At 42.2% G+C, this 27,993-nt stretch overlaps 2 protein-coding genes across 2 annotated transcripts; one reads left to right on the top strand and one right to left on the bottom strand.

Annotated features, from left to right (window-relative positions):
• Window positions 1–193: 193 nt before the first annotated feature.
• Window positions 194–4,032, top strand: LOC311443276 (histamine H3 receptor-like; the record flags this gene model as incomplete). The annotated part of the gene is made up of 3 exons (XM_084533347.1): window positions 194–449; window positions 520–686; window positions 3,004–4,032. 3 exons carry the CDS (start codon window positions 194–196, stop codon window positions 3,886–3,888), a joined length of 1,308 nt encoding a protein of 435 aa, XP_084389473.1. The 3' UTR covers window positions 3,889–4,032.
• A 1,609-nt stretch (window positions 4,033–5,641) lies between these two features.
• Window positions 5,642–27,973, bottom strand: VPS35 (VPS35 retromer complex component). Its single transcript, XM_084533346.1, has 17 exons — window positions 27,919–27,973; window positions 22,290–22,388; window positions 20,820–20,916; window positions 19,867–19,990; window positions 18,343–18,525; window positions 17,833–18,046; window positions 17,017–17,100; window positions 16,447–16,556; window positions 13,841–13,937; window positions 13,599–13,747; window positions 12,860–13,067; window positions 12,186–12,341; window positions 11,304–11,426; window positions 10,121–10,300; window positions 8,716–8,955; window positions 7,856–7,999; window positions 5,642–6,540 (listed from the first exon to the last, which is right to left on the bottom strand). The coding sequence occupies exons 1-17, from the start codon at window positions 27,919–27,921 to the stop codon at window positions 6,361–6,363; spliced, it is 2,391 nt and encodes a 796-aa protein (XP_084389472.1). The 5' UTR covers window positions 27,922–27,973; the 3' UTR covers window positions 5,642–6,360.
• Window positions 27,974–27,993: the final 20 nt, after the last annotated feature.

Here is a 27,993-nt window from a genome sequence, read left to right as displayed (position 1 = left end):
GCGGCACCGGGCCCCTCCCGGCCCTCAGGGCGGCGGAGGCGGGCAGAGCCCCACGCCCCTCAGGGCTCCCCACAGCGCGCCCCGCCCGGTGCCGTCCCCCTCTTCTCCTGCCGGGGCGGTGCCAGGAGCGGCTCGGGGCGGGCGGCAGAGTCGGGCAGGGCAGCGGCCGAGCGCGGGGAGCGCCGCGGGAGCCATGGGCCCGGAGGCGCCGTGGCTCAACCACTCGGGCGGCCCGCGGGCGGGGGGCGACGGCTGCGCGGGGGGCGGGCAGCGCCCCGGGCCCTTCAACGCCGCTGCCGCGGCGCTGCTGGCGGCGCTGATGGGGCTGCTGGTGCTGGCCACGGTGCTGGGCAATGCCCTGGTCATCCTGGCCTTCGTGGTGGACCGGAGTCTCCGCAGCCACGGCAACTTCTTCTTCCTCAACCTGGCCATCGCCGACCTGCTGGTGGGTGAGTGCCGGGGCCGGCGGGAGGGGGCAGGGGTGGCGCTGCGGGTGTCACCGCCCAGCTCTGTCCGCAGGCGGCTTCTGCATCCCCCTCTACATCCCCTACGTGCTGACGGGCGAGTGGAGGCTCGGCCGGGGCTTGTGCAAGCTGTGGCTGGTGGTGGACTACCTGGTGTGCACTGCCTCGGTCTTCAACATCGTCCTGATCAGCTTCGACAGGTTCATCTCCGTCACCAAGGCGGTAAGGGCTGGGCAGGCTGTCCCGAGCTGCAGAGAGCTGGGGGTGGGAGCGGGGAGCCCCCAGCACAGGGCTTGGAGCAGCTGCATGGACTGGGGGGGGGCTGCAGGGGCTCCACGGCTGCCCCGTCAAGCAGGAGGGGGGGCTCAGGTCTGCCAGCTCCCCCCCAACTGAGCCTCAGCCGCCACAGGAGAGAGGGAGCTGTCCAGACACAACCTACTGCCTGTGGGAGAGAGCACCTGGGGCAGGACGGACAGGTGCTTCTCCCATTTACACCTGTGCCAGTTTCTAAAATAGTGTTATATGCTGCTGGTGAAGCTAGAAGGGCAGAGGGAGCACTGTTTACTTATTTCATCCTCACCCCCACCTTGGTTAAGGTTAAAAAGGCAGTACCCAGCTGAAACAAAGCATTTCCTCAAAACACAGCAATACACCTATCGACAGCAAGGTAGCCAGCTGCAACTCTGCTACAGCATAGGGCAGAACTGTTTGCAGCAGGTATCAGTGCAGACAGCGGTGCATGGCTTAAAAGTGGCAGAGTGTAAATTAACAGTAACTAATTTCTTTTGAAGGCACGAAATGCTATTTCGATGCAACAGCCACAGAAATAGCCTTGCCTCAACTCATGCAGCACATCAGTTATTGGAAAAGGAGTAGACTAGACTTTCCAAAGAACAAAACCTAACTTCATTTTCACTTCATAATGCCACTAAATATTTTAGATAGTGCTGAAATAACACATTTTGTCTGCCCATAGGTCTCACTCTTCTACACACAGTTTGCAGCTATTCTTCAGCACTCTGTTCCACCCACATTTCCTTAAACATGAGTTTAGCTTCATTGCTCTTTATAAATCACAGTGAGGCAGCGATACCTTTTCAGTAAATAGCACAAAGAGAGAATACAAGAGCACTTAAACGGATTATATGCAAGTTATTATTTACCAACTTTTTTTTTTTCCGAGAGGAGAAATGAACAGATTAATTCTCAAATAGTCAACACAACATTCCTTTATTTTCTAAGTTTTGTATTAGCCATGAATTTTACTTTCATAAGCCACACTCATGACTATACACACAGTATAAATATATAGACTGGATAGTTTCAGAAACAGAAGGGGAAACTGTAATAAGTGAAAGAATTCAGCCACCTGGAAATGCTTCAAATTAATCTTTCATATAAAAATCTCTCCCAAAGCAAAAGTACAGAAGCTGCCTGTTGGGTTAGGGCAGTTTAAGAACATATGAACAAGATTATATAAAGTTCTAAATTACTCTCTCAGTGAAAGTTTTAATCTTCCTACAAGGCTACTAATTATTTCAGTAGCAGTCTTGCCAAGCATTGCAAAATTAGACCCAATTCAGACAAACTCAGAATTCCTCAGCTGCATGGGTATTCTAACTAAAACAGCTTTGGAGATCAAGATCCACAGACTGGGGCAAGTAGGCATGAATCCTACACAGAATTCAAGCTCAAGGACTTCATATTCCAAAATATTTCTCACAAGTCCACAAGGCTGGCCACTGTAGAGATGTGAAGACTGAACTCCAATTCATTACATGAACATTGTCCAATACACCAGGAAATTAGAATACGGCATGTTAGATGATATTAAGATTCTACTCAATTTTCTTGCTGACAAGGCTTATTGACTTAATATTACTGGCATACTTACTACTTTTTTGCATCTTAGATTCTCTATTTTTCCTAAAGGGTAATTACTCTTCCTGTGAAGCACTTCACAGACCACAACACTCCATCTGTAAATCTTATTTGCACATAGTAGTTCTGCAAGTAACTCAGAAAAGTAAGAAATTAGGGATATCAAAAAGAAAAGCTTACCTATTTATTTTTATAGGCAGTTTTCACATTGAGAAAGGCAATTAAAAGAATATCCATGCATGCTATATTCTTTTAATAAAAGATGAAAATAATTTAATTTAAAATACATAAATGAATTCTAAAGGGCTACATCTTTAGATAAGCTATAAACCGGTGCCACAGCTAATGCCATAGAACACATAAGCAACTAGTGACAACCAATTCCAGAAACTGCAGTGGATACTTGCTCAGGAAAAGCCTTCGTTTTCTAGCTTGTGATCTGATGCACATTATCAGAACACATCCAGTCACCTTGATAATGTTTGTTAGAATGGATATTTCACACATACCTTTTCTGTGGTTCTCGTAAGCTTGTTATAACTCCTATCTCCAAAACAATATATCATCATTGACCATCAAACTTGAGAGGGCCACATTCCAAGGTACCAATAGTACCTGTTGAGATACTACTAATGTATGTAACTTCTGTGTTTCTCAGGTGAGTTACAGGGCACAGAAAGGGATGACCAGAAACGCAATATTGAAGATGATCATTGTATGGATTGCTGCTTTTCTTCTCTACGGTCCAGCCATTCTCAGCTGGGAGTACATTGCCCAAAAGAGCATCCTCCCTGAAGGAGAATGTCATGCAGAATTCTTCTACAACTGGTATTTCCTAATGATTGCCTCTACGATTGAATTCTTTACGCCCTTCATCACCGTTACATACTTTAACTTAAGTATTTACCTCAACATTAGGAAACGCACATCCCTCAGAAATGAAAACATATCACCTGGTCAAGAGGACTGTGAAATGAGTTTCCAAGGGAAAAAAAGGGAGCACACCATATTTTTTGTAAAACCTTCTAACAGACACAAACACGAGAAGAGAGCAAGCAGCCTTTCTCCCCCCATAAAGGCTCCAAGGCTCAGACTACATAAGTTTGACAATCAGTCATTAAATCTGAATGTCAATCAAGACCTTCCACCACTTCAGGTGGATGTCGAGACCAAACCTCGTAAGAACAATTTCTATAAAGCTGCAGAAAACATATGCAACATCACCACCAGAGTGGACATTGCTAACACTATGGCAAATAGATTTAGACTTTCCCGGGATAAAAGAGTAGCAAAGTCTTTAGCAATTATTGTCTGTGTGTTTGGTTTGTGCTGGGCACCATATACGCTTTTGATGATCATCAGAGCAGCTTGTCATGGGCACTGTGTGCTACATTCACTCTATGAGACTTCATTTTGGCTTTTGTGGGTAAATTCAGCCATTAACCCTATTCTATACCCACTGTGCCACATGAGCTTTAGGAAAGCCTTTATAAAACTCCTGTGCCCAGGAAAAGCCAAAATCCATCCTCATATTTTTATGTGAAAAGAAATGAATTTGACAGAAGTGTATCTTGCTTTCAGTATGAACATAAACTGGCTAATACTCACCTGCAAATAGTAAGTACACTGGGAGTTTAAAGGAATACTGCTAAGTAGATACAAGCATAGATATTTAGGAATGTATAGAAATACAGTCATTCATGTAGCTGGAGAAACACATAAGCAATGAAAACAAAGGCAATTTCTCAAAACTTTGGGAATTATGCCAACAGCGTAATTTCTGGTGATAGTGCACTAGCATTAGAGTGCCAAAAAGGGAATACTAAATTCATAGCCCATAACTGGGAGGGATCTCACTTTCAAAGTATTACTAGTAAGGAATTTCATTAAGTGTTAATTTGGGCCTGTTATATTTTATCCTCAGCCCCACCCTTTAAGGACCTCAGGGTGTCTTAGCTGTTAAGTGTACCATGTATTTTGGGGAGGGTATTTTGCAGTGCCTACAGTACTGCCCCCCAAAGTAGAACAGATAAGATTGTGACAGATGAAACAATTGAAGAGTAGTGTTTAGGAACAGCATGGGACAAGAGGTGCCAGAACAGCCAGATTACTAAAGAAGCTGAGCAAGTATAGCAGTAAGGGAGCATTGATTTGGGTGGAAAAGGTAATTTGCTTCCACCAATACATGCATCTTCTACACTGTTTTACAAACATTTTCCTTTTCTGACAAGTCGTAACTATTGAACAGCCACCGCTGTCCATTGCCACAGCCAAAATGCATGTTAGTACAGTTGACCTTAGAGTTCATGGACAGAATTTTGAAGTTTACTTTGTCAAAACTCCAGTAAAAGTAATTCAGAACTGTGGAAGTCATAACTTTGTAGCCTTATCAAATGGCACGTGGAAAAAAGCTCCAGTCTATAACATTTGGGTAACTGCAGTTGAAACCACAAAACTCTTTTTCAAAGGTAATTCCTGAGTTACAAGTACTGACCGTGAGAATGAAACAAACACGGTTCACAAATATTGTAAGCTAAGAGAGCATATTCGGACTATATGAGTGTATCTACATGAACATTATAATTGTGTTCTGCTATGGATGTTTTCTAACATAAAATCTGCTTTAACCTGTTCTTTTAAATGAGCGATGCTATGAACAGATACAGATCAACATAAACATTTTTGAATAGCATTAGTTACACCACTAGCCAAGTGAGGTCGTTAAGTTCTCCCCATTCTTCCACCTCCCCCTCCAAACCAGCAGAGCAATGACCTAAGTGTCGTCTATTCCATAATTCTTAGGTTTCCTAGGATCGTATTTGCCCACCAAAAACACATGGTGATAAAGTTATTAGACAACCCACCAAGGTCTCACTGCCTTATCCAATCGAGCCTGGACAGTTTTAGTAGCAGTAACCAAGACAGGGAGTGAGGAAGTCAGTCAGGTAGCTTTAGAACACTGTGTTCAGTTAAAGTAAAGCAGAGACATTTCAACCTAGTTTTTAGCAACTGGCATTAAGTAACGGACTAAATCAATCTCCACAAGAGTTACCACTGGGAATGGTTCTACCACTCAAATTTCTACAGCTCTGTCATTTAATTGGCACCTGTCTGTTTAGCACAGACCTACAACCTACAGGGATTCTGCACCAATCTCAAGTCAGGAAGTATTCTGAAATGTGAACATACATCCTCTCAGCATCATTCTTCTGTCTCTTCAAAGCAGAAGTTCCTTGGCTTTTATCAGAAGGTAGCACTAGGTTCAACAGGGCTCTGAACAGACATGAAACAACAGGTGTTAATAGCAACTTTATTGTTTCACTGGTGCAAAATCATGATACTGAATAAACTTGTGTAATGCATTTTCCCCTAAATTTACAGTAATGAAGGTTATACATATCTATATAGATGGCAATTTCTCTATTTTTATACTATTTGGAACAAAATTATCTTGATAAATATGCCCTGTGCACAGTATTGGCCCTCACTGAATGTCACAGAGCCTTAATATGCAAAATATAACTTCTGTTTTTTGAACATGGTATTTTAAAACTCTCCAAACATGCATTAATATATTCTAGGTTTTAGGGAAAAATATTACACTTAGTCTTAACTTGCATTAAAAGGAAAGCACAAGCAGAACCTTACATACAATAATCCCAAAAAATCTGATGCTCTGTAAGGATCGCTCACAGTTTCAGATGACAGTCACTGCCAGTTTAGAACTCTAGTGCTACAGAAGCAACAGTGAACAGACAAGAGAAATCAGAAACAGAAGAGCCCTACCATGTCACAGATTCCAAAGAAAGTTTCAGCCATGCTAACTGATGAAACCTGTAGTTGCTGGTCCAACCTTTCAAATTTGTTAGAGTACTCAACACAAGTGTTTGAAGTGTCAGACTGAACACATGAATGTTAACTTAACTTGACATTTCTGAAAGGCACAATCTATAATCTATCTTAAAAAAACATAATGTACGTAAATGAAAAGAAAGAAGTACAGTGCATATCTTCTTTAAAGAACAAGACCTTCATAAATTGGCCCCTCAGATTCTGGTGATTCCCTCCTCAGACGCAAGTGCTCCAGTGTGTTGTGAAAGTGTTTGTTGATTTGTTCTGTTTCTTCAGTAGATTCAAGATTCGGGAGATCTTCTCTTATCTTCTGTATGAGCTGATTCAAAACCTGAATTGTCACCTACAGGAGAAGATATACATAACCAAAGTAATTGACAATTATGTACGAGCATGTAAATATTAGTTTTAATAGACTTTGTATTTCTAAGAACTGTCCAAATATCAATAGTATTATTGGTAAGAGTGTATGCAGACAAACTACTGGACTCTGCCTTCTCTTGCTCCTCATAGGAGGCCCAATACTTCCATTTTTGGATTTCTCTAAGTTCCCCCTGATCCCAGCAAATGTGAACAGCCCCTTAAGTCATTAGAGCCTACACTTCTTTTTTTTTTTTTTTTAATTAAACTTTTAGCACAGTATTTCTCTCCAGTTAATTCAGTCCAAACACAAAAAGCTTTAAACACATAAAGCACACAATCAAGTTGTCTATGCAGTGTCTTGTAGAAGTCAGTCAGGATGGCAGTATCAGATTTAAAGTTATTAGTGACCTTGTCACTACCCAGGAAAGTACAGCTGACTATAGTATCAAGTTCAGCATTACACCAAACACTGTAGTACAAAATGAACTGCAGACCACCTCTTTATCAGAGACTATTCTTACACATCTGCTCAGTACTTTGTAACTCAGTGTTTCACCTTCATCTACAGATAGAGCATTTCCTATTCTAGAACAGTACTACAGCAGGAAGTCAGTTCAGATGCTGGAAGCTGGCAAATCCGTAAAAATCCTATAGTTCAGAGGCAATGTCTAGAGAGAGATTTATTACCATTTGCTTCTGATTAAATGATGACTTAAGAAGGGACATGGATCTCTATTTGATCAAGCAGCTTTTCAAACTTAATAAATTTACTAGCTACGTAGTAACAAAAAAAGTATGCTGCAACTACTATCCCAGTTTTCAGATGCAGAATTTAGACTGGCATATGAGATGTTATACCAGTCTCTTGAGAATAAAGCTTGCACCAGTCTTTTGAGTATTCCTAGCAGTGACCCTGAAAAACTGTGAGAATCATCTTTCCCTGAGTACTTCTTCAGTTAGATACCTCTGAAGTTAGATGAGAAAACAGCAGGATCTCAAGACCTAGTCAGTTTTTGTCGAACACACGTTTCAAGTATCCAAGTCTCACAAGTTCAGGGCTAGATTTCAGATGTTCAGTGTTTTCGTTCCTCGTGTAAGGAAGAATTAAGTTTTACCTATAATGTGGAGACTTCTGTTTTACTAGCATTTCAAAAATTGACTATTCTGTTAGTTACTAGAACCTGTGTTTCTCAAGAGATGGTACTGAGCACGCTGAATAGATATGATTTGGGGTATAAATGAATAAAGAACTTAAATAAATGCTCTGTAAAAAAATAAAGAATATTTCAACTCACTGCCTCATTTTCCTTTTCGTAAAAGTAGATGTATCTATTCAGAATTTCTATGAACAGTTGGACTTGCAGAGAAGGGTCCATGCACTGATTTGCTATCTTTAAAGCCTTCTTCAGACATTCCATCACTCTCTTTCCACCATGCAGCTAGAAGGTAAAAACAAAATAGTTACAAGACATAGAACCATAGGGAACAATAGCACTTGTTTCCCTTTGCACATAAATGGCATTTCCCAGTAGTTTACTACAAAAACAGACTGCACAGAACAAAACCAACTGTACAGAATAAGCTGTCAGTAGAACTGTACCTTTCCTGACTTAATAGTCTGGGTAAGCATTCTGTTAAATCAAGCAGTAATATGAACAGCTGCTGAAAGCCTTCAAGTATCAAACCATAAACTCAATTTTGCCACATATATGGCAATGTGCACTAAAAGAAGATTTCAAAGAGCTCTTCATAAATACAACAGATCATTTGAGAAAAGCAGCCTTTTATCTTCGATTTGCATCTCCAAAGTTCAGTAGTTTATGCACAAACACAGCTACTATACAGACAGGCAAAACACAGCAAACTACTTGGAAAGCCAGTCTTAAACTCCTTGACATTCACAGAAATTGCACAGTACTTCCACTTTTGAGTTTCTTTACTTTCGTATTTATGCACCTTATACTGCTGTAAGCTTTATTAGCTTCATACACTGGAACACATTCCAACCATATCTGCACCACAAAGTGACATATCCACATTAGAAGTGAGTGCCTTCAGAAGGAAGGCACAGCTATGTAACCGAAGTTACATAGCTGCGTTATGTGTTATGTTGCTGTCACTTCATTTTTAATTTTATTTTCGTATTTATTTTTACCTCCTCTCCATTCTTGTCAGTGTTTCGGCCAGACCAGAACAGATGGGCACAAGTGCTCACAGCCCGACACTGGTCTGGTTTCTTAAGGAGCTTAGAAGCTGCCAATGCACACTGAGTCCTCAAAGGCTCATGGTTCTCTTCACTGAAGCACTTCATCCTCTCAAATGTCCCAATTATCAAGGTGATTGCAGCCAGCTGTGCTTTTGAATCACTAATTTCATCTTCATATAGAGAGAAGGCCTAGTCAAAGGAGAAGGCAAGAGTCTTAATTATTGCTTTAGAACAGCATCAGGAAAAAAAATATACTTGCATGTCACATGACAATAAAGCATCCGTTTTATATTTGTTAAAAACTTGACGCACAATTGAGATCTTCTGTTGAGACTGTCAAAATCAAGTTAAAGTCACAGACTGGAAATGAGTCTTGAAAGAAATACTTCTTTAAGTAGTAATAGTACAGGAACGTAATCCTCATGTAGTATTTGAAGACTGAGTTTCTCCTTATTTCAAGCATATGTTCAAAAAAGAAACTTCAGCAGCAGAAATAGTCACTGAAGAGGATCTGGCTCTTTGAAATACACACTACAGTTCAGCAAAAATTTAAGTGGTAGGTCAGCGACTACAGAGTGGGTAAGAAGTGTCTGCACTGCTGCTGTGTAGGATAAGGCACCTTCAGAGAATGCACAAGACTGAAAATCTCAAACCATTATCTCTAGTAGAAGGTACATAATTGTCATGTTGCTCTCATCTTCAGAATTTTATCAGTGGCCCTTGTGACACAGCACAACATAGTAAGGAAAGGCACAAGGTTGTCAGTGATTCATTTCAATGCATTAATGGTGGCATTAGAGGAAAGATTAGGACAAAGCCTGTAATTTGGATACCATCAACTAAGTCAGTTCTTAATCTGATATGGATGGGGGAGACCTTTGCAACAACAAAGGCTTAAGTTATTACCTATTCTGAAAATCTACTTTACCAATAATGTTTCAACAAAAGGATTTTTACTAGTAAAGCCCAACATGACAGCAATAAACAAATTTTACAGAACCTCTGAAGAATGCTTGTGATCATGACAATACTAGCTAGACAAGAGGAGCTGGGAAGAGATCTTAGAAGCAATGAAGGAGCATTCTACATTGAGAAAGCCACACTGCTCCAGCAAACCAATTATGTGAGGAGGAAGCAGCAATGCAGCACACCCCACATTATCAGACTGAGTATTCAGACCAGTAGCAATGGAGCTTAATTCCAGGAAGCAAGAATGAAGACCAGGAGTTTCTATCTAATAGTGCTAGCTGTCGATTTGGATGTTTTAATCACACTAGAACTTCCAGTGTTCAGGAAGCTCACCCAAACCAAATTCAAGGTACTGCAGGACAGTGACTAACAGGTGGACATTTACCTGGGACATGAATTCATAGGCCACAGTTTCATGATTCTCAAAGCCAATCTCTCCTGCAGCTAGCGCTCCTTGTAGGAAGAGACGGAGAGGCAGCTCTGCCAGCTCTGCTTTGATCAAAGCACTTATGGTCTGATGAGCAAATGAGAAGATCTTCTGGCACTTCTTTTCCCATTTGTCATCCTAAAGAAATGAAACGAGTCAAAGCTGGAACAAGACCGTTGTTACAAGAAAAAGAAACTGGGTTGAAACAGAATCTGTTAAGTGCTCCAATCTGTTGATTTCTGCATGCTGCTCCAATCAGTTGCTTACTGAAGCTAAGTGTGCTGGTATAGATGGCCCTAGCAGTAATGTGTTGACCTCAGTGGGTCTTCACAAAGCCTCTTTTCTACTTACAGAAAGCTCACATCTATTTTTCCTGTCAGCTCATGGAAACCTTCCTCAGAAGTCTACACTGAGTTGCAATTACCACAGCTGTGCTTAAAACATAACTGAGCAAAAGCCTAATTAATGAAGTAGTGAAGTGTAAAAAAAACTATTTAGTCATTCATTGGAACGTTAATCAGAAGTACAAGAGGATTTTAAAACATTCAACTTGAAGTGCTTTTAAACAAACAGCATTCATTTATTTCCTCACAGTAAGGGAAAAACACACATTTAAGCTAACACTTCCAGTAAGAAAGCTACAAGGAGACAAATGGAATAGTGATTGTTTTAGTGTGCACTTTCACAAGTATTGTACAAGATAATCTCTAGAGAAACACTTGCTTTTAGGATTACAATAGCATAACTACATATTTAGAACCTCCTGAAGTTCAGTATCTAGATTTAAATCAGTTTCACACCATCACTTGCAGGATTTGTAGTTCTCTAGTCTACATGCAAAAACATGATCAGTCACCTTCGGACTAAACAGAACTACCCAGTTTGTTTCACCTCAAATACACAAGTATTCGTCAAATACTGAGGTAACTCGAGTTACTAAAAAAAGTTCTCCTTAAATTAAAAATCATTCACATCTCCAATAAAACCTTACTTTGAGGGGTGAAAAAACACTAGTATTCTGTATCAAGTCTTAGTATACTATTAGCTGTAGCCAGAAAAAAAAAAAAAAGCCTCCCCTCCTCTTAAAGACACAGAAGCAAAAAGAAACAAGCATCCAAGAGGTATCTAGAGGTCAACTCACCACTTTGGAATTCTCCTTGTAGCGAAAAGCAAGCTGGTATGCTGCAAAAACCAATGGTGGCAGCGTAAAACGAATACGTTGATTCCCACCTGCACCAAAGTGTTTCCGAGCAGTGTTTAAGATCTAAAAACAGAAGCACTGGAAGCTTAGAGAGTTCTTGAAAGAGGTATGTTATTTGTACCTATAACAATTTGCACTATTAGATGGGAACATCAGAAAGACATGGAGTAATCAAGTAAGTTGCAATGGCAATGTCTTCAGTGTGTGTGGGGAGAAAACATACGAGCTGCTTTACAAGAATTACATCTGTGCAGCACATGCAGCTTTTTGTGAGCTCTGTGATGAAGCTTTTTCCTACAGCTGCTTAATAAGTGTTAGGCAACACTTGTACTATACTAACTACAGATACAGTCTGGACTGTATAGTGAGATGGAATTTGCCTGGGCTTGCATTTAAAAACTGCATCAGATATATTCTATTGTCAACCTAAATGCAGAAAGAGCTGTCCTTTTGTACAGGCTGCTGTAAGAGACAAAAAAAGTTCATGAAATTAAACACCTAAGTGATCCAAATCTCACCTACTGCTTTTTAGAGAGATAGTTATATGAAGTAGAATGCTAATCAAGAGTTACCACAAACTAATATAGTTACATCCGAACTTCCACCTCATGGGACTAGAAATTTAAATCCACAATTGTTTTCAAGTCCTCACCCGCTACTTCTAAATAAACAGCATTTCACACTGTTACACATTTTGTATTGAGTTTGTAGTGCCAGAGCGGTGATACTCCAGCTTCCAGCCACACTAAATCCGTTACTGTAAGGTATGCAAAACTGACACTTCACAGAGCACACACACACTCAGAAGCACTGATGCCATACCAGATACTGTTGGTCAGGGTCATCTGATCGTAAAAGATGAATAAATCTTCCCACAAGACTCTGCTCATCAGCAAAGTCCTCAGGGTCAGGATCTTCAGCAGGCTGATCTGGTTGATCCTGGATCAGCGTGGATACCAAATTCATGATAGCATCAACCTGTTAAATGTAACATAAGCTCTGTTTAAACCCAAGTAGTCTATGAACATAAAAGCTGATAGCAACTGGGAACATCTTTACAGCTATTCATTGTGCCGACAAAGCACTAGGAACGTTTGGTAACTGGTGATGCTTTGCGATTCATTAGCCTTATTCGCTGAAGAAGAGTCCTTTCTCAGCAGAAGTGGAACAGCATAAATGTACAAACAAAATTTAGATTCCAGAAGTACTATCCAACCCTCATTAGGTAATGCCCTAGCTTTAAGGGGATTCAGGGTCTTTGTTCAAACTTAAGAAGTAGTCTCCAGGGTGAGGTTAGGGAAGATGTGTAAAGATAAGGTGTTTGAGAACTCAGGCAGCAGAATTATCAAGCAGAACAAAGCCTGTACTAGTAAGATAGGGGAGGAAGGAGTATGGAAACTAAGCATGCTCTGCACAAGGTCACTCAGCATGTTTTCAACTCTTCAAACAGTAGTTTAGATACCTAGAATTTCTATGTCAGTTGACCTATGTCATACCTGTTCTTGGGATACAATTTCTGTGTTATAATCCAATACATTGCTAAGCACATAGCAACTCATGCTCTTCCTGGACTCATAATCAAAGTATTCAAAGAGTGGGTGGAAATGTTTCAGTTTCAGAACTGTCAAGATATTGTTGTAAGTATCGACGGGGATTTTCAGAAGTCTAGTCAGCTCCTTTGAAACAGCACTACTCGTTGCAATACTAAAAGAAAATAGATGTAAAAACACAGTTAATTATTAGTTCACACAGAGACAGATTGAAAGTCTGCCTCGATACCAATTCTGATGTATACCACAACATCTAAGCAACCAACCGCTAGGAAGATTTGAAATAAAATACCAGAATAAGTCATATCTTGCTCTTTGGGACATAAAATGGGAACTGCATGATTTAAGTTGCTGACAGCAGAAAGACTATGTCTGCAAATAAAGTATGAGAAAAACTCTAGAGTGCCACACAGGATGAATAGATAGCAGCTACACACATCTTGGCATACACATTGTGCATCTGTACAGCTATGCAGAATGATTTAAGCACGGATGAGTAAGTCTTGGGTGCTCATACTTTCCCCACTGTAGTTTATCATGAATTTCTATAGCTCGAACCAAGAGTAGTGATCTTCCACATCTAAAGCATGACTCTTTCCTATCTCACAAAAACATGATTAAAAGTAGAAGTCAAGAATTTAAAGTAATTACCACTCCACAGAGAATGCAACAGACATTTACTTACTGTTCCAGATTAAGTTTATTGAATATTTCCACAGTTGTCTCCAACACCTTGTCAACATAGTCAACACGGTCCGGGTAGCATTTCATAGCCAGGTTAATGAGAGAAACTTGCAAGGATACCACATCCTCTGAGGGCATGTCTTGGCGAGACTGAGATTTAAGACAGCATTGAGTTGATTAAAAGCATATAACTTTGAAAAAAAAAAAAAAAAGATAGACCGCATGCAGGAACACCCAGCATACCTGTATCACAGTAGCAACCTGCTGTGAAAAGATGTCAAACAGTTTGATATCTGCTGGGATACCAGGGCCATCTTCACGATGTGCAAATAAAGCTAACCTAAAAAAAAAAAAAAAAAAAGCAGCTTGGTCAGGATAGTTTCTCCATTCCTCAAATATGGGTCAGACACTAACAGAAAAAAATTGCATCTTTTAGGTGTATATGCAATCTTCATTGCAGAGCTTTATTACAAAGCAAAAAGGACATTTGTGGAAGTTGGCTGTAAGAACAATCGAGAGTGGTAAGTATCAGTCCTGGAAAAGAATGTTAACAGTGACAGCAGGATAAAGAAAGAGCAAGAAAGAAGTTTCATAATCTCTGCTCTTCACCTCACAGTAAAGTGTTCTGTCTCCCCAGCAGAGAAAGAACTACAGAGTGACCTAAAGGAAAAGCAAATGTTCTGCATCTACATTACATCCATTTCCTGCAAAATAGTCTCAAGGTGAGGGAAGGGTGGTGGTGAGAATCTTAGCTACGACTCAGATATTCCTCATCTCCAAACTAACTGCATACCAACATGTTTGGTACGTCCACTGTTTGTAAAGAGCAAAATACAAAGTACATTTTAAGTGGAGAAGATTGCTTTGTGAGGCTTTTTTCCTCAATAAAAACAGAAAAGCAAAGCAAGAGAACTGCTATCCAGCAAGCACCCAGAAGATGTTGTAGATCTACCTCTATCCATTACAGGAGGAAGTTGCGTGAACCACCACCTCTGCAGAAATCAGAAAAAAATAAGATAATGTCTATAGAAAGTTGGCACTTTACCAAAGCTGCAGCTTGAAGAAAATGTAGCATTATAATGCTTGCTTGCTAATTTTTAAGAGATTGTTTTCTTTGAATTACAGAAAGACATACAAAAATATTTAGGAAAAGCTACCTGATTAAAGTTTATTTCTTACAGGGTTTATAAATGTCAGTTCTGAATGAACTTTAACTTTGGGCCTGAAACAAAAAAAGCAGGTAAGAAAAGGCTAAGGTTCCAAAAATATCCACTGCCACAGAAAATAAAAATTCAACTCTTATATTTTGTTGGGGTGGTAACAAGCAGACTTTCTAAAACCAAGGAGAATCACAGCTTCTCCCAACAACAATTCAGAGGGTAAGACTGACAGGTTTCAAAATATCATCAAGTTGCAGGCAGATGGCAGCATAATTACAAACTATGAACAGCACAGTAAATCAAGAAGGATCCCAAAGCAACATGAGTTCTCAAAAAGATTCCTTTAAAATGGAAAAGTCCCATGGAAATTGGTACAAAAGCTTCACAAGTTCCTCCACCTCACTAATGTCCAGTATCAATTATTCCATGCCAGAAATCAAGATAAGAAATGCAACAGGCACTATTGTATGGAGCACATCCAGGTCTTAAATACACAGAACTGAACTACACAGTAATTGTTCCAAACTACAATCCAAACACAAGAACAGAATCTATCCCACGTGGATTCTAAGAGCTGATACAGACATATCATCCAACATTTGGCCTAAAATTGGTCAAAAGCAGAAGTTCCCAAATCATCGTGCTGTTCTGTTTTTATTCTTATCCTATCTCCAAATGAGAGGGCTCCAGAGGACACTAATAGTTGCCCAAACAATAAAACATGGCAGTGTTAAGTCTAGGAGGACAGCAGGTTCACTGCCAGTCAGCTGTTTACTGTTGCTCATCTGCAACAGTAAAAACCGAACGCTTACTACGCAAGTAATACTGAAGCTCTTTGAGTCCTCTAAGTAGACATGACAGCAGAAGGCACATAAGGAAAGTCCCCCTACAAGAATTACATTGCTACATGCTATTGTAAGAACCTAGCAAAGATCCTGTGATGTCTATTGAAGACAGTCTCACAAAATAGACAGGCTCAGAAATTAGATTTACTTGCCATGTTTGTTCATTTTTAAATAAAACTACAAAAACTCTCAGCCCAGGCAGAAAACCATAGGAAACCAAATGATTTCCTATGAACATCCAATTGAAGGAAGGCAGATTTGCTTCCCCACCAAATGCACAACACAAAAGATACTCCAAGGTGGCGCCATCCCATGTTTGAATTTAGTGCAAGCAGTTTTAAACGGTACCTCCACAGGGAAAAAAAAAAAAAACACTTAAGAGAACAGGCATGAAGCTAGACATAAATTAAAAATTAAGGTAGTTCCATCTCCTACTAGCTCTTTTCTGAATAAGTAAATATAAGATTAGCTACAGGAATCTTCAAGTTTTCAACAGGTACCTGTGATGGATATAGTTGTCAAAGCAGAATATTGCTGCCACTTTAGTTTAGAAACATGAAGTTGGTCAACTTTAAATAACTTGTTTCCTGGCTTGATTTGTTTACAAGTTTTAATCCGTCCTTAAAGTAGGATACATTGGAAGCTGTAAAAGAGTCCATTAAGCAGAAACTATAGGAACAATACTCTTAACAGCTTTAAGTGCGGATGAAGACAGCACGGAAAGAAAGTTAGACATGAATAAAATATGATAAATTGAAAGCTTTCAAATGCTAGAAGAATTATTATCTGCTTACGTACAATACACATTTCATTTTGAGCCAATTTCCACCCCCCGGTCACTCACCTGTCAATTAAAGCAATTATTATATTTTTCACATTCACATTTTGGTGCAGCTCAGCACAGGCTCTGAGAAATGGATTCAGGGTTTGGAGATGAAATTCATCTGGGAAAACCTGAAATTTGAGATCCATAGTCATCCAGTTATAAACTTAATCTGCACAACAGCAAAATGCAGCAGAGTCACTGAAAATCAGATAGCCACATATTAAAACAGTCACCGGACAGACTGTATTTAGGGTTCCCAAAGCTGACCTTGTGTGAGTAAGTACATGAAGTAACAGATGCAAGACAAACTGGTGAGCTGATGTCCCAGCTACCTACCACAATTCTTACTGCAGGCATGGCTACTCACATAGTTCACAAGTTTCTGCAATGGAAGGCACACAGAACACATACCTCTCCCCTCTGCCCACCCACTGAAGAGTAATATGCATCAAGCCACTGGGTAAGAGACCCAGCAAAGTTTTCCAGTTCGCAAGGAAGAGGTGAAAGTAGTCTGAATCTGACTAAAAGCACAGGAATAAGTGTCCCCATGTTCAAAATCAATGATGTAACCGCATTTAAGCAGCTTACCTGTATTATACACTCCATGAGGTACTCCTGAGCTAAAGCATCTCTACAATTTACAACCTGCTCCAATATTCCAGGCAGAACGATCTGTAATAAGAAAAGTCTTGCAGTGTTTATAGAGCCATTGATCTTATATTCACACATGGATTTAATCCAAGTAGAGCAGTATTTCTAACACTTCTCAGCTTACTCTTCACATGAAAAACTTTCTGATAAAGACTCAGTGTTCAGCAGTTCCATCCTTCAGAGAAAAAATTTGCTGGTCCCAAACCTCTGTCCCTTTGGTACATTGTATTAAATCAAAACCTACGGTCGTGCTTGTTGTTTTGTTTAAACTCAGGAATGTGCATTGCTGGCACCTATCACTACACGGGGGTCTCAGCAGCATTGCTATGGTAGAACTTACAAGGGACAGACTTTAGATAACACACATTTGCTTGGCTATCTTTTCATGCAACAAACAGTTCACTTACCAAATGCTTTGGGAAACATAACTTCATTGAACTTTAAAAGTCTACCACAGAACACTGCGTACATCTCTCTAACTCATTCTCTAATTAAAGTGGGAATCAGTAAAATGAAGTCATAAAAAGTCATGCCAACCCTAGAGCAGAGCTTATGGAAAAAATGCATGAATCCTATCCTTAGCCTGTAAACACATTATATAGCTCCATTAGCTTTCAGAACTTCCAGTTAATAGCAGTTCAGAAGCATCAGGATTATCAAGTTTATAGCACAGCCGTTATTATCCCTAGGCCACTGATTTGAATTCATGTGGAAAAAGCAGCAGAAGCTGGAAAGCATGGACAGACATCCTACCTGCTTATATCGCTCCACATTAACACCTTCCAGCTGACTGAGGCGAACAAGGTTTGTTCCTACCAAGATTCGCAGTTCCTGCCTTTCCCGCTCCCTCTTCTCTCTATCACGACTATGGCCCTGGTGTTGCATTCGCACCCAAAGTTTGTTCATCTCAGCAAAATTCAGGAGCACAAAGTCCATGGAATCACTGATGTCTCCAGTGGTTTCTTCACTGCAATTGAGGAACAGATTAGGAACAGGAAAAGCTTGTCAAAAGTATCCATCTTTCCATCCACTGGTAAGTATCTTTTTTAAGATAGGAGATTGGGGAAGTATGTGGTGGGATGTCCAGGTTCATAACAACTGTTCATGTCCTCACTTAAGTAAGGAAACCTTAATAATTCCCTTCCAAAACTACCAGAACTCAGTAGTCTCGACAGGTGGTTTACATTTTAACATACCTACTTATTTCAAATCTCAAGAAAATCATACAGGAAATTTAAATATGCTGATTAGTGCCTGTCTTACTCTGTTTGCTCGCCTTCATCTGGTAAAATATTCCTGGTACACTGCAGGAGATAGTTCCGAAGAAAGAGGCCTCTAAGAGGATGCTGTACTCCACGGCACATCTCCACCAGGTCTTTCAAAATATCTTTCCTGGACTGTGGAAACGACTTGACATAGACAACACCTACTGTTATCAGGAGATACCTGCAACAGGCACAGAATACAACAACAGTTAAGTAAGAATACAATACCGCATTTCAGGCAATAGCCCACTTCTACTCCAACAGCATAATCAAAGCACAGAAAGCAATTAAATGACATACCATACCTTCAAGTACCATAACTTCAGATATTGTGTCACCTTTCAGCTCCCGTTCTCCTCTGCTACAGAGCACAGGAAGTCTGAACAGCTAGGTGACCTCATTACAGGGCTTTATACCTCAAATGTATAAATACTCAGCATGCACAGAGTTCTGAATGCTTTCAGACTGGCTTGTCTATACTTCCAACACCTTGCAAGACTGGAAAGCAACTGTGCCCATACAGATAAGATATGTATTATGGTGAAGCACTTAAGCCTCTTTCACACTGTGGTCTACCAGGAAGTGGACTACACTCCTCCGAGGTCTCCAGGCCTGTACTCACTCCATCAGCATCTCTACGTTAAGCAACAGGCAGAAGGAACACGTGAGACACAAAGGACTAGTGCACCAGTATACTTGACTCCCCTTCAGCTTAAGAGAAATAAAACTTACAATCCTCAGAACTTGCAAATACGTGGTTTAAAAGCCCTGCACGCTTCTCTAATTCATGCACGGATACGCCTTCATGAATACAACAGAAGTGTTCACTGGGGAGAAACAGAGCCTGCATCAAGCAGGTAGGAGGACAGCAAATGATTATGCAGAGCTAAAGACATTGTGGCAACCAAACCCTCAAGTCTGAATGAGGGTGCAGCCTGGTACACCCAAAGCCTCTTTCTGGCACCACCATGTGGTCAGGAATTAAAAACTGCAATGCCTAGCAAAATCCAAGTCCTAACCCCAAATATTTAGTAGATCCACTCCAGTCCTACAGCTATATATTTAAACATAAGCCTTTCAGTATCATCTCTACATGTTAATCCATAGTCTAAGAACTACATACTCAGAAACACAAAGCTTTAAGAAGTTACAAAAGCTTTCAACTTCCTTCTCTCACATACTAAACATGTAGTTGATCTTACTGATCAGAATGAGGTACCTGGTTAGTTCTCTACCGACCAGCTCTATACCCAGAAGTCTGCTTTATTCCACATCCAAGTGCTTCCACCTTCCTGCCAATGTTTTCGTTTTTGCACACAATCAAGAACTGACCTTTTGCGGTTGCACTCTTGGCTTAACTCTCAGAAGTCTCAAATGAATCCACTCTTAAGATATGCAGAGGTAATATTTACAGCTGCAAACAGGTCTTGTTGCCAAGCAAGAATGCAGAGTCTATGATCAGAACCCAGAATCTGACTATTATCTACTAGTCTTTAACAAATAGTAAAATATATATACTTACAGTCTTGGAATAATATTTCCAGCATACTGTACTAACTCATAAAGGTCTGCCACTTTTCTTCCTTTGGCAAATTCATCCGTCAGGTAGACTTCCAAGTAGTGTAGCTCATCAGAAATTGCCATGTCTTTTTCTCTTAGTTAAGGATTTTAGTTCAGAATGTCTGCAACAGATCTACAGAGATATTTGCTCATTCACACCAAGGAAGAAAGACGCTGTTCCAAATACAATCACAAGGTTAAAAAAAAAAAAAATCAAGCCCAAGCGTGTAGTACTTTAGAAAAATTCATCACTACTGACATAAACGTGCAAAACTAACCCCAAGCCTTCAACTCTTATTTTCAGCATATTAGAAAAGAGCAAGAAGCACAAGTGAAGTCAAAATAGTTCCATTGCATTCATTTGCTTGCTAAGTAAGTAAAGGCATACTACATGTCACAGAAGAATCTCATCCTCATCAGTACACGTGGAGAAAACAGTATGCAAATATAATCACATTCAATTCCCAAATTTCGTGAAAAGCCTCCCATTCTTCAGGTATGGCAGCACAGACAAGCAAATACATCACGGCACTTGACTTAGGGTTAGAATCTAAGAAAACGAAAGGCTAAAAATAAGTTGCTTTACAGTTGTTTTTTGTGGCAGCATACTGCAAGCAGAACTTTCAATAGAGCTCATTTTTATAGAGCTAGACTGATGAAAACTCAGAATGGAAAATACGGAAGACATTAAAGACCTACTTTATACCAAAGGAAAAACACTTGCACAATGATCAGACAATTGTACATTCTCTTACAATACATCCAGATAAGTAACAGAGGAGAAAAGTGCTACTACATATCCAAGATTAAGGAGATGTCCTTATATAACACACACACAAAAAAAAAAAATCAAGTGAACTTATCATTCCAAATTCAGTATTTCAACCATTTGATCCTCTAATCTTCAAAGGATACAGAGCTCATAATAGCTCTTTGGAGATAGCATAGAAGTCCGCAGCTCACCAAGCTTGTTGGAAGCATGTTTCAAAGCATCCATGAGCTTGTTTTTGTCCTTTATGGGAGGTAAAAAGAACAGCCTGTCACAAATAATACTAGGCAACTGCAGTCTTTAAGAATGCTACACTTTTGGCTTTTATAGAAACCATACAAAGGTTAAGTATCTAAACATCACAAGAGCGATACTTCCAATTAAAGCAAATATCTACCTTGTGCTACGTTGCCCTCTGAACTAAGTGGAACATGACACCTGAAGGCGGTAAGGAGGCCTATCTTACGATACAGTAAGAAAGAGTTTTGGAAAAAAGGTTTTGCTTATGTAGAAATCACACACACCATTCAAATTCTATTCAGCAAGCCAAACAGTAATTAACTTTTAAAAAATTATCTGGCCTGTTGTTTTGCTCAGATCTCATGAAGAAGCCTCTAGCAGTCAGAGGACACACACTGCCAGCAGAAACCGCTGTTAGAATTAGATTTCTCTTTCCCTTCTGAAGGAGACAGTTTATTACTCCGCATATAACATGTGCTCATGATGCATACAATTCCCTGGCATCACAGGGTGCAAGACAAACTTCTAGTCTACCACCTGAACATACTTGTTGAACACAAAAGAGACAGCCATAAGTTTTGGAGAGCGGAAGGAATTGCTAGGGTCATCCACTCACACATAGGAGTAGAAAGTTCAGCTGCAGCTACTTTAAAGATTTCAAAAGCATTCCACACAGTGTAAAACTGGAAAAGGCATTACATTTCTTGCTATTGTCATTTAACTACAAACTTAGCCTGGCTAGCCCCATGAAAACATACAGGAATATTTAAGTTTTCATTGCTGATTTAAGCAGTTTCTCAAACCCAAGAAAGCTTCACAATATACTGTGTTGCTGCATTGGCTAAAATGTCAAGACAAATATCTCAGTACTATCCTAGTCAATGTTTCTTTTCCAGTCACAGGAGAATTCACACATCAGTCTGCAGTTCATTACTACGTTTATCCTACTCAGCAGATAATGAATTATTAGCATCACAGTCTGTGGCTCATGAAAAAAGACTACAGTGAATAAACACCAGTACGTTGAACACAGACAAGGATATATTTTATCATCACGTAGCTCCATGTACAACACATTTGAGCAGTAACCTTCTGGTGACAAGTGGCAGGCATATTCTCCGTTTAGCCTCACTCAAATGCAAGCACAAACCGAAGCAGATGCACCTTTATCATTTATCCTGAGAAACACTGTGCCAAACACAGGTATAGGCATATACGGAATACCGAAGGCTCAGTCTCACTGAGTAGCTGCCTCATCCGTTTGCAAGGATGCATAAAGAGTTAAGTTTCCTCACAGCACTAGAGATTAGTATTGATTTACTGTTTCACTCCTAACAGATGAGAAGCTTCATTGCATTTTAATGTCACATTCTTACCAAGCATCTCTTCATTTGGAAAGACTGCACCTTAACAGCCTGAATTGCTTCATCCAGGAGTTTTTCCTGTTCATCCTGAGGAGATTGCTGTGTTGTCGGCTGGAAGAAAAAAAAAAAAGAGACTATTTTTATCATCTGCTTATGACTTGATTCAAACCGGTTCCCCATGGTTTAGAACACAATGCAAGTGGCACTGCAGTATGACCAGTTGAGAGCTGTCAAATAGCTATGTGATATTTAAGGGAAATTTACTCTGCAAAAATTTGAGCACAGGGAAGAGATTAGTTACAGACAGCCTCTGAGCACCATTGTCTCTTAGAGTGCAAAGAACAAGGTCAGTGTTGCCCTTCTTTTCCAGCATTTGCAGGTCAAAAATCCAATCAGAGTATCGGGCAACAAAAAGCTTTGTGAGAACACAAAGACATCACTGCACCGAAGCGTCGAAGCATCGTTACTCCTCAAAGCAAGGCCTGGAGCACTCAGATCACAACAAGGCACAACCTATCAGCAACCTGCTATCTGAGCCACACAGCTCTGCTGAGGACAAGTTCCAGATAAGCAAAGCAAAGGATAAAGTACAGTTAGCTCCTGGAAGGCAGGAATGACTCGCCAAAGGCAATAGAAAACTGAAGAGAATCGTCATTTCTTAATGTCCCCTCCTTGTCCCAGTGACCCTCCTCCTCAAAGAGGAATATTCCAGGCCTTTGACATTCAGAACTTGCAAGCTCTTTTGCTTTTCCAAGGACCATACTGCATTTTCTTTACACTGACAGACTTCGGTGTCCCCTCAGCCCAGCTGTTAACGGGCCCTTTCCACCGCACCTACTCCCTGCCCTCTTCCAGACAGATGAGGTTAGTTTCCACAGGCGTCTTTCTTTCAAGTTACCCTCCAAGATGTCCAAGTGTACTTCCATTCAAACCCAACTCCGTACACACCTCCTTGTAAGTGACTCCAGTAACTGATGCTGCACTCAACAGAACAGAGTCTCCCTGCAGCCATCCACCTAGTGCTTTGGCCTGATCTTCAACACCTCCTTAGAGCCCACCAGCCTCTCCCAATCTTGGGGCTCCAGAGATGGAAGCATTGACTTCGTGTCCCAATTACATCTCCTCCAGTCTTGACAAATACCATTTACGTACAAGTCATGCCCACAGCTGGCTCTCCACGTCTGCAGCCTCAGTAATTTCTCAACTATTTTTGCTTGTTCCCCCCACCCACCGTGTACAGAAAGCTCCCGGTCTCCTCTTTCTAACCAGCTATCTCGATAACAAGCTAGCAGGCCATGAATTACATCACCCCAATGTTCTTAAAAACAGGATCTTCAGTACTCATTTCTGTTGCACAACTCGTGTTTGGAGTCCCTGTAAACACCTTTTAAGAACCAATATTATAACTTCATTAAAAAAAAAAAAAAATTAACACCAATTTAACAGTGATCGGGCATTGCAGCCTTGACACACCCATGTTTTCTCCTTTCTCCCATATCCACCACTGTACTTGATTCTTTTTTGTAACTGCAAATCCCTGAGTCCCACAGAGCATCTCTCACACGTTCTCCTTACTTCCCCTTTCTATTTACAGAAAGCAGACAGTGCCAAGCAATATTGTTCTTGCCTCGATCTCATCTGACCAGGTGGGGAATCTCTGCCCTTGCAGGTTTTCAGTCCCTCAGCTAGACAAGAGTCCAGGCTGATCTGATCTAACACTGCTGGCAATCCCGCTTCAAGCAGGAAGCCATACAAGATAGAAGTTCCTTCCAGCCAACACTTCTGTGACTCTCTGGGTCTCAGTAATGGCCAAACCATGCACAATAACTAATTAACACCTCTATTTTGTCAACAGAAAAAGTTGCCTCTGCTAATTAGTGTGACTGCACCCGTTATTACAAAGCTCTCTTTATAATTAACCACAAAGTGCATGCCTTCCAAAAATGGATTTAAGCATAAGGCAAAAGCAGTAGGGGCAGGCAGCCTTATCGCCTGGGCCGTTCAGCAGCTACAAACCAGGCAGCCCCTGACTGAAAGCGCCCTCTCCCCAAAGAACCTTCTGCTCAGCACTGAACTTTATTCCCATGACAAATCCAACTTTTAAGGAACAGAAACTGACAGTGCTGGCACGAGTGTGCAACGACCAAATCCGAACACCACGCAACTGGCTTGCTGAACTACATCCTTGCCAAAAAGCTTGTCATGCCCTGCAGCCCCCTGAACTCACACGAGTGCTTTACACACATCGCTGCTGACCCAGACACCACATAACCCAGCCACATCACAAGCCGCTGTGCTGAAGGATGAGTCAGAGGAGCGGAGTGATGTTAACACCAGGCACAACCTCCCAAACCCCGTCCCGCAGCCTGCAGGGCTCCAGGCCACAGAGTGCTGGGAGAGCTGCCCAGCCACTGATGCCATTTTCACTCCTGTTCTACATTTGAGCAACAAGGTCCCACAGGATGTTTAGCATTGGGACTGCAGCAAGGACACTTCTGAGTTCTTCCATTAAAGCACTTCCCTGTTATCACCAGCCTGGAAAGTGATGGTTCACAGCAAGACTGCCTTCACTACACGGTGCTGGGCAATGGCAGCATTTCACCATCGCACAGGTGGTGAGATAACCTACCCGTGATTGCAACCAGCATGCCACTGCACTGAGGTGTTGGGTTTGTAGCAGCTTGGCTTCTACAGGAGATAAACACCTGAACAGCAGTCCCTGCTCTTCCTTAAACATTCAGACTTTGAAACCTGAAAAGCATCAGCTAACCCTTTTTATTTACTGTAATAAGCTTCAAAACTATACGGTGTTTCCACATGTGACCTGGTTATTATCAGGTGCCAGACACACAAGCCTGAAGTTTGTGGAAGAAGCAGCAGAAGGCAAACAAAGTGAAGATAACACAAAGCAAGGACTACCAGGGACAGATGGCATGGCTCCTGTCACGCTAGGAACCAGTTCTGTCAGACGCAGTGCTGAATAACGCAGCTCATGCTCTTTATCATCCACTTCAAGCTGGGAACCTAGTAACCGAATAAGGTATTTTCCAGTGTTATTTAACCAAAAACACAACTGCGCTGTGCAGTCCTATTCCAATCTGCAAATACCAATCTTCAGGAGGAAGCGGAGGATGCGTGGCCATGGGAGGAAGAGCAGCAGCACCCTCATCCAGGCACAAGAGGTCCTGTCCTGCCTTCTCAGCACCGGGTACAGGGAGATCTGAACTACCACAGGCACACAAGATAATGGAAATCAATTCTGCAGCCACTCAGACTTACATGCTTGGGCCTTAGCCCCCCTTAGATACACTACAAGCCTCGAAGAAAAAAATTGAGGTGAACAAAGTTTTCTACGGTACTTATTCCAACCTTTCTCCTTGGAAGCCACAAGGAAGAGCAGCAGTGGGAAGCAGACACAGAACTGCCTCTCAGCTGCATCTTCAGCTGCTGTACAAGAAACTGTAGCTTTCTCCTATATCCAAAGATCGCACTGCTGCACCTTACCACAGCCACAGTAAGGAAGTCACAACACAGCAGCTTAATTCACACAGATTTGGCATGGCTTGTGTTGGAGCTTTTCGTCTGGTAGTTTTTTTAATGGTGTGCTTTTTTTTGTGAGAAGCCTTAAGGCTGCTTTCTGCCAGTTTGAAGCTAGCAAACAGTAAGTTGCCTTGGGGAAAAAAAAAAATAAAATCATGTTTAGGCCCCAAACTAGCTTGGAAGAATTTAACTGGTATTACCCCCACGCACACACCTTTATCAGCCAGGCAGCAATCTTGTGGATAATTAGTGAAGCATACTGCAAGCGTTCTTCTCGACCATGCTCAACCTCGTAATAACTCTTGAACACACACAGTTAACATTACACCTACTGTGTAGGATTTACTTGGTTTCTAACACCCATCTCCCCAAGAAGACATCCATTCATAGTTTGTTTTATACTTCAGACTTGCAGCACTCGTGATGACTATCATTTTGGGTCACTGCGTTGACAAGACGCTCATTTCACTTCTGTCAGTAAATCACTGCATTTAACAGAATTATCTACAATTAAAATACATGGGATTCAAGGCAAGCTTGTGGAACATCACAAGCAGTCTGTATTCTGGCAAAGCCGGTATCTTAAGCTGAACACAGAGTATACATAATAGAGCAGAAGATTTCACTTCTGTTCTGAAGTGCATTTTCATCAACTCTCCAAGTGATATAAAGCACTTGGATTTAGACATACTTCCACTTTGATTTAGATGTACTTCCAGCCTATTCCACATACGACTTTTCCTTTTGTTCACTCATGTGCTTGTGTTTAGTACCTCAGTGAACAAGACTTACCCATGTTTCTCTGCCTCCTCCCAGTTAGGACTGCCACCCCGTCACTATCAAGACATTTAACGTGAACGTTACCCACGACAGAGGACAGGTCAGGTACAGAGGAAAATCATGACAATCACCATCCTACTGATGGAGCCAGAGCGCACACAACACATTACTGCAAACATCGCGGGGTGCCTCGATATTAACAATAAAGCATTTTGTACCATATTGGAAGCACAACCCTGCAATAAAGAAGGCAACCCCAGAACTTCTGTTAAGTCACACAACAGAGCATGAAGGTGAGCCAAAGAGAACATTTTTCATGTTTAACATTTACTATTTTTCATGTTTAAGCTGGCATTTGCTGCCACAGGAAGCCAGGAGACATTAACAAGAACCAGGGGCTGTGGGTTTTTTATTTAGAGAACGATCAATAAACGTCTAAGAAATCCAAGTTGAGTTTAGGGTACTTGCACGCTGCTTCAAGGCTTAAATGAAGCCTGGCCATTGGAAATGGCCATGGAGCCCAGGCTGGTAGAGGGGATTAACCCACATTTAATAGCTGGAAGCTTGGGTTTTCTTTTCCTGAGTCACCTGCTATCAGCTCTTATCAGAAAGAGGACACCAGAGCAGGCACGGCTGAGGCCATTTCCCACGGAAAGGCCGAGCAGCAGGAAGCCTCTGAGCCGCCACGGGCACTGGCACGGGGGGACAGGGACCGCAGCGTGGGTGGACGCAGCGCTCCCCTGCCCGATCAGACGTCCCCATTCATTTCCCCAGCCCCACGCCGGGGGTCAGCGCCGCACACACGCCCCTGCGGGCCCGGCGCCGACCCGTCCCAGCAGCCGCCACCCCCCACACGCGAACCGGCCCCAGAGGCCCAGGCCCTGGGCAAGCCCTGCCTCCACGGGGCTCGGTGCGCGGCCCAGCCGCAGTGCCCGGAGCGCCGCGGAGCGCTCAGCGCCACGGGAACCCCGAGCCAGGCGGCCCCGAGCCCCGCCGGCCCGCGGGAGCTCCCCGCGCTCAGCCGGGGCTGAGGCGCTCCTCGCCCCGAGGCCCCCCCCGGGCGCTGCCTCCCCCGGCACCGGGGCGGCCGTTACCGGGGCCTCCCCTCCCCCTCCCCTCAGCCCCCCCGCACCGGGCGGCGGCCGCCGGGCCCCCCCCACCCACCGAGGGCGCTCCCGAGCTGCAGCCCCATGCCCGGCCCTGCCCCCGGGCTGCCCCCGGGCTACCCCCGGGCTGCCCCCGCCGCCGCCGCCGCCGCCCCCTCCCTCCCGCCTCGCCTCCCCCCCGGCCGGGCCCGGCCGCCGCCGCCGCCGCCCCTCACCATGGCCGCGCCGCCACGAGCCGCCCCCGCCAGCCCCGCCCCGCGGCGCCGTCACGTGAGCGCCCCGCCGCTGCC

The sequence above is a fragment of the Aythya ferina genome (assembly GCF_964211825.1).
Source record: "Aythya ferina genome assembly, chromosome: 12".
In the NCBI taxonomy this organism is placed as follows: domain Eukaryota; kingdom Metazoa; phylum Chordata; class Aves; order Anseriformes; family Anatidae; genus Aythya; species Aythya ferina.
Note: the sequence above shows the minus strand (reverse complement) of the source record. Positions and strands in the feature narration are given on the sequence as shown.

What these genes read in the sequence shown, in the direction of transcription:
- VPS35 (XM_084533346.1), bottom strand. An exon ending in GGAAATATTATTCCAAGACT is followed by an intron (nt 18,526 to 19,866) that starts GTAAGTATATAT and finishes TGCCTGTTGCAG; the next exon opens with GTATCTCCTGATAACAGTAG. An exon ending in GATGAAGGCGAGCAAACAGA is followed by an intron (nt 18,047 to 18,342) that starts GTAAGACAGGCA and finishes CCTCAATTGCAG; the next exon opens with TGAAGAAACCACTGGAGACA.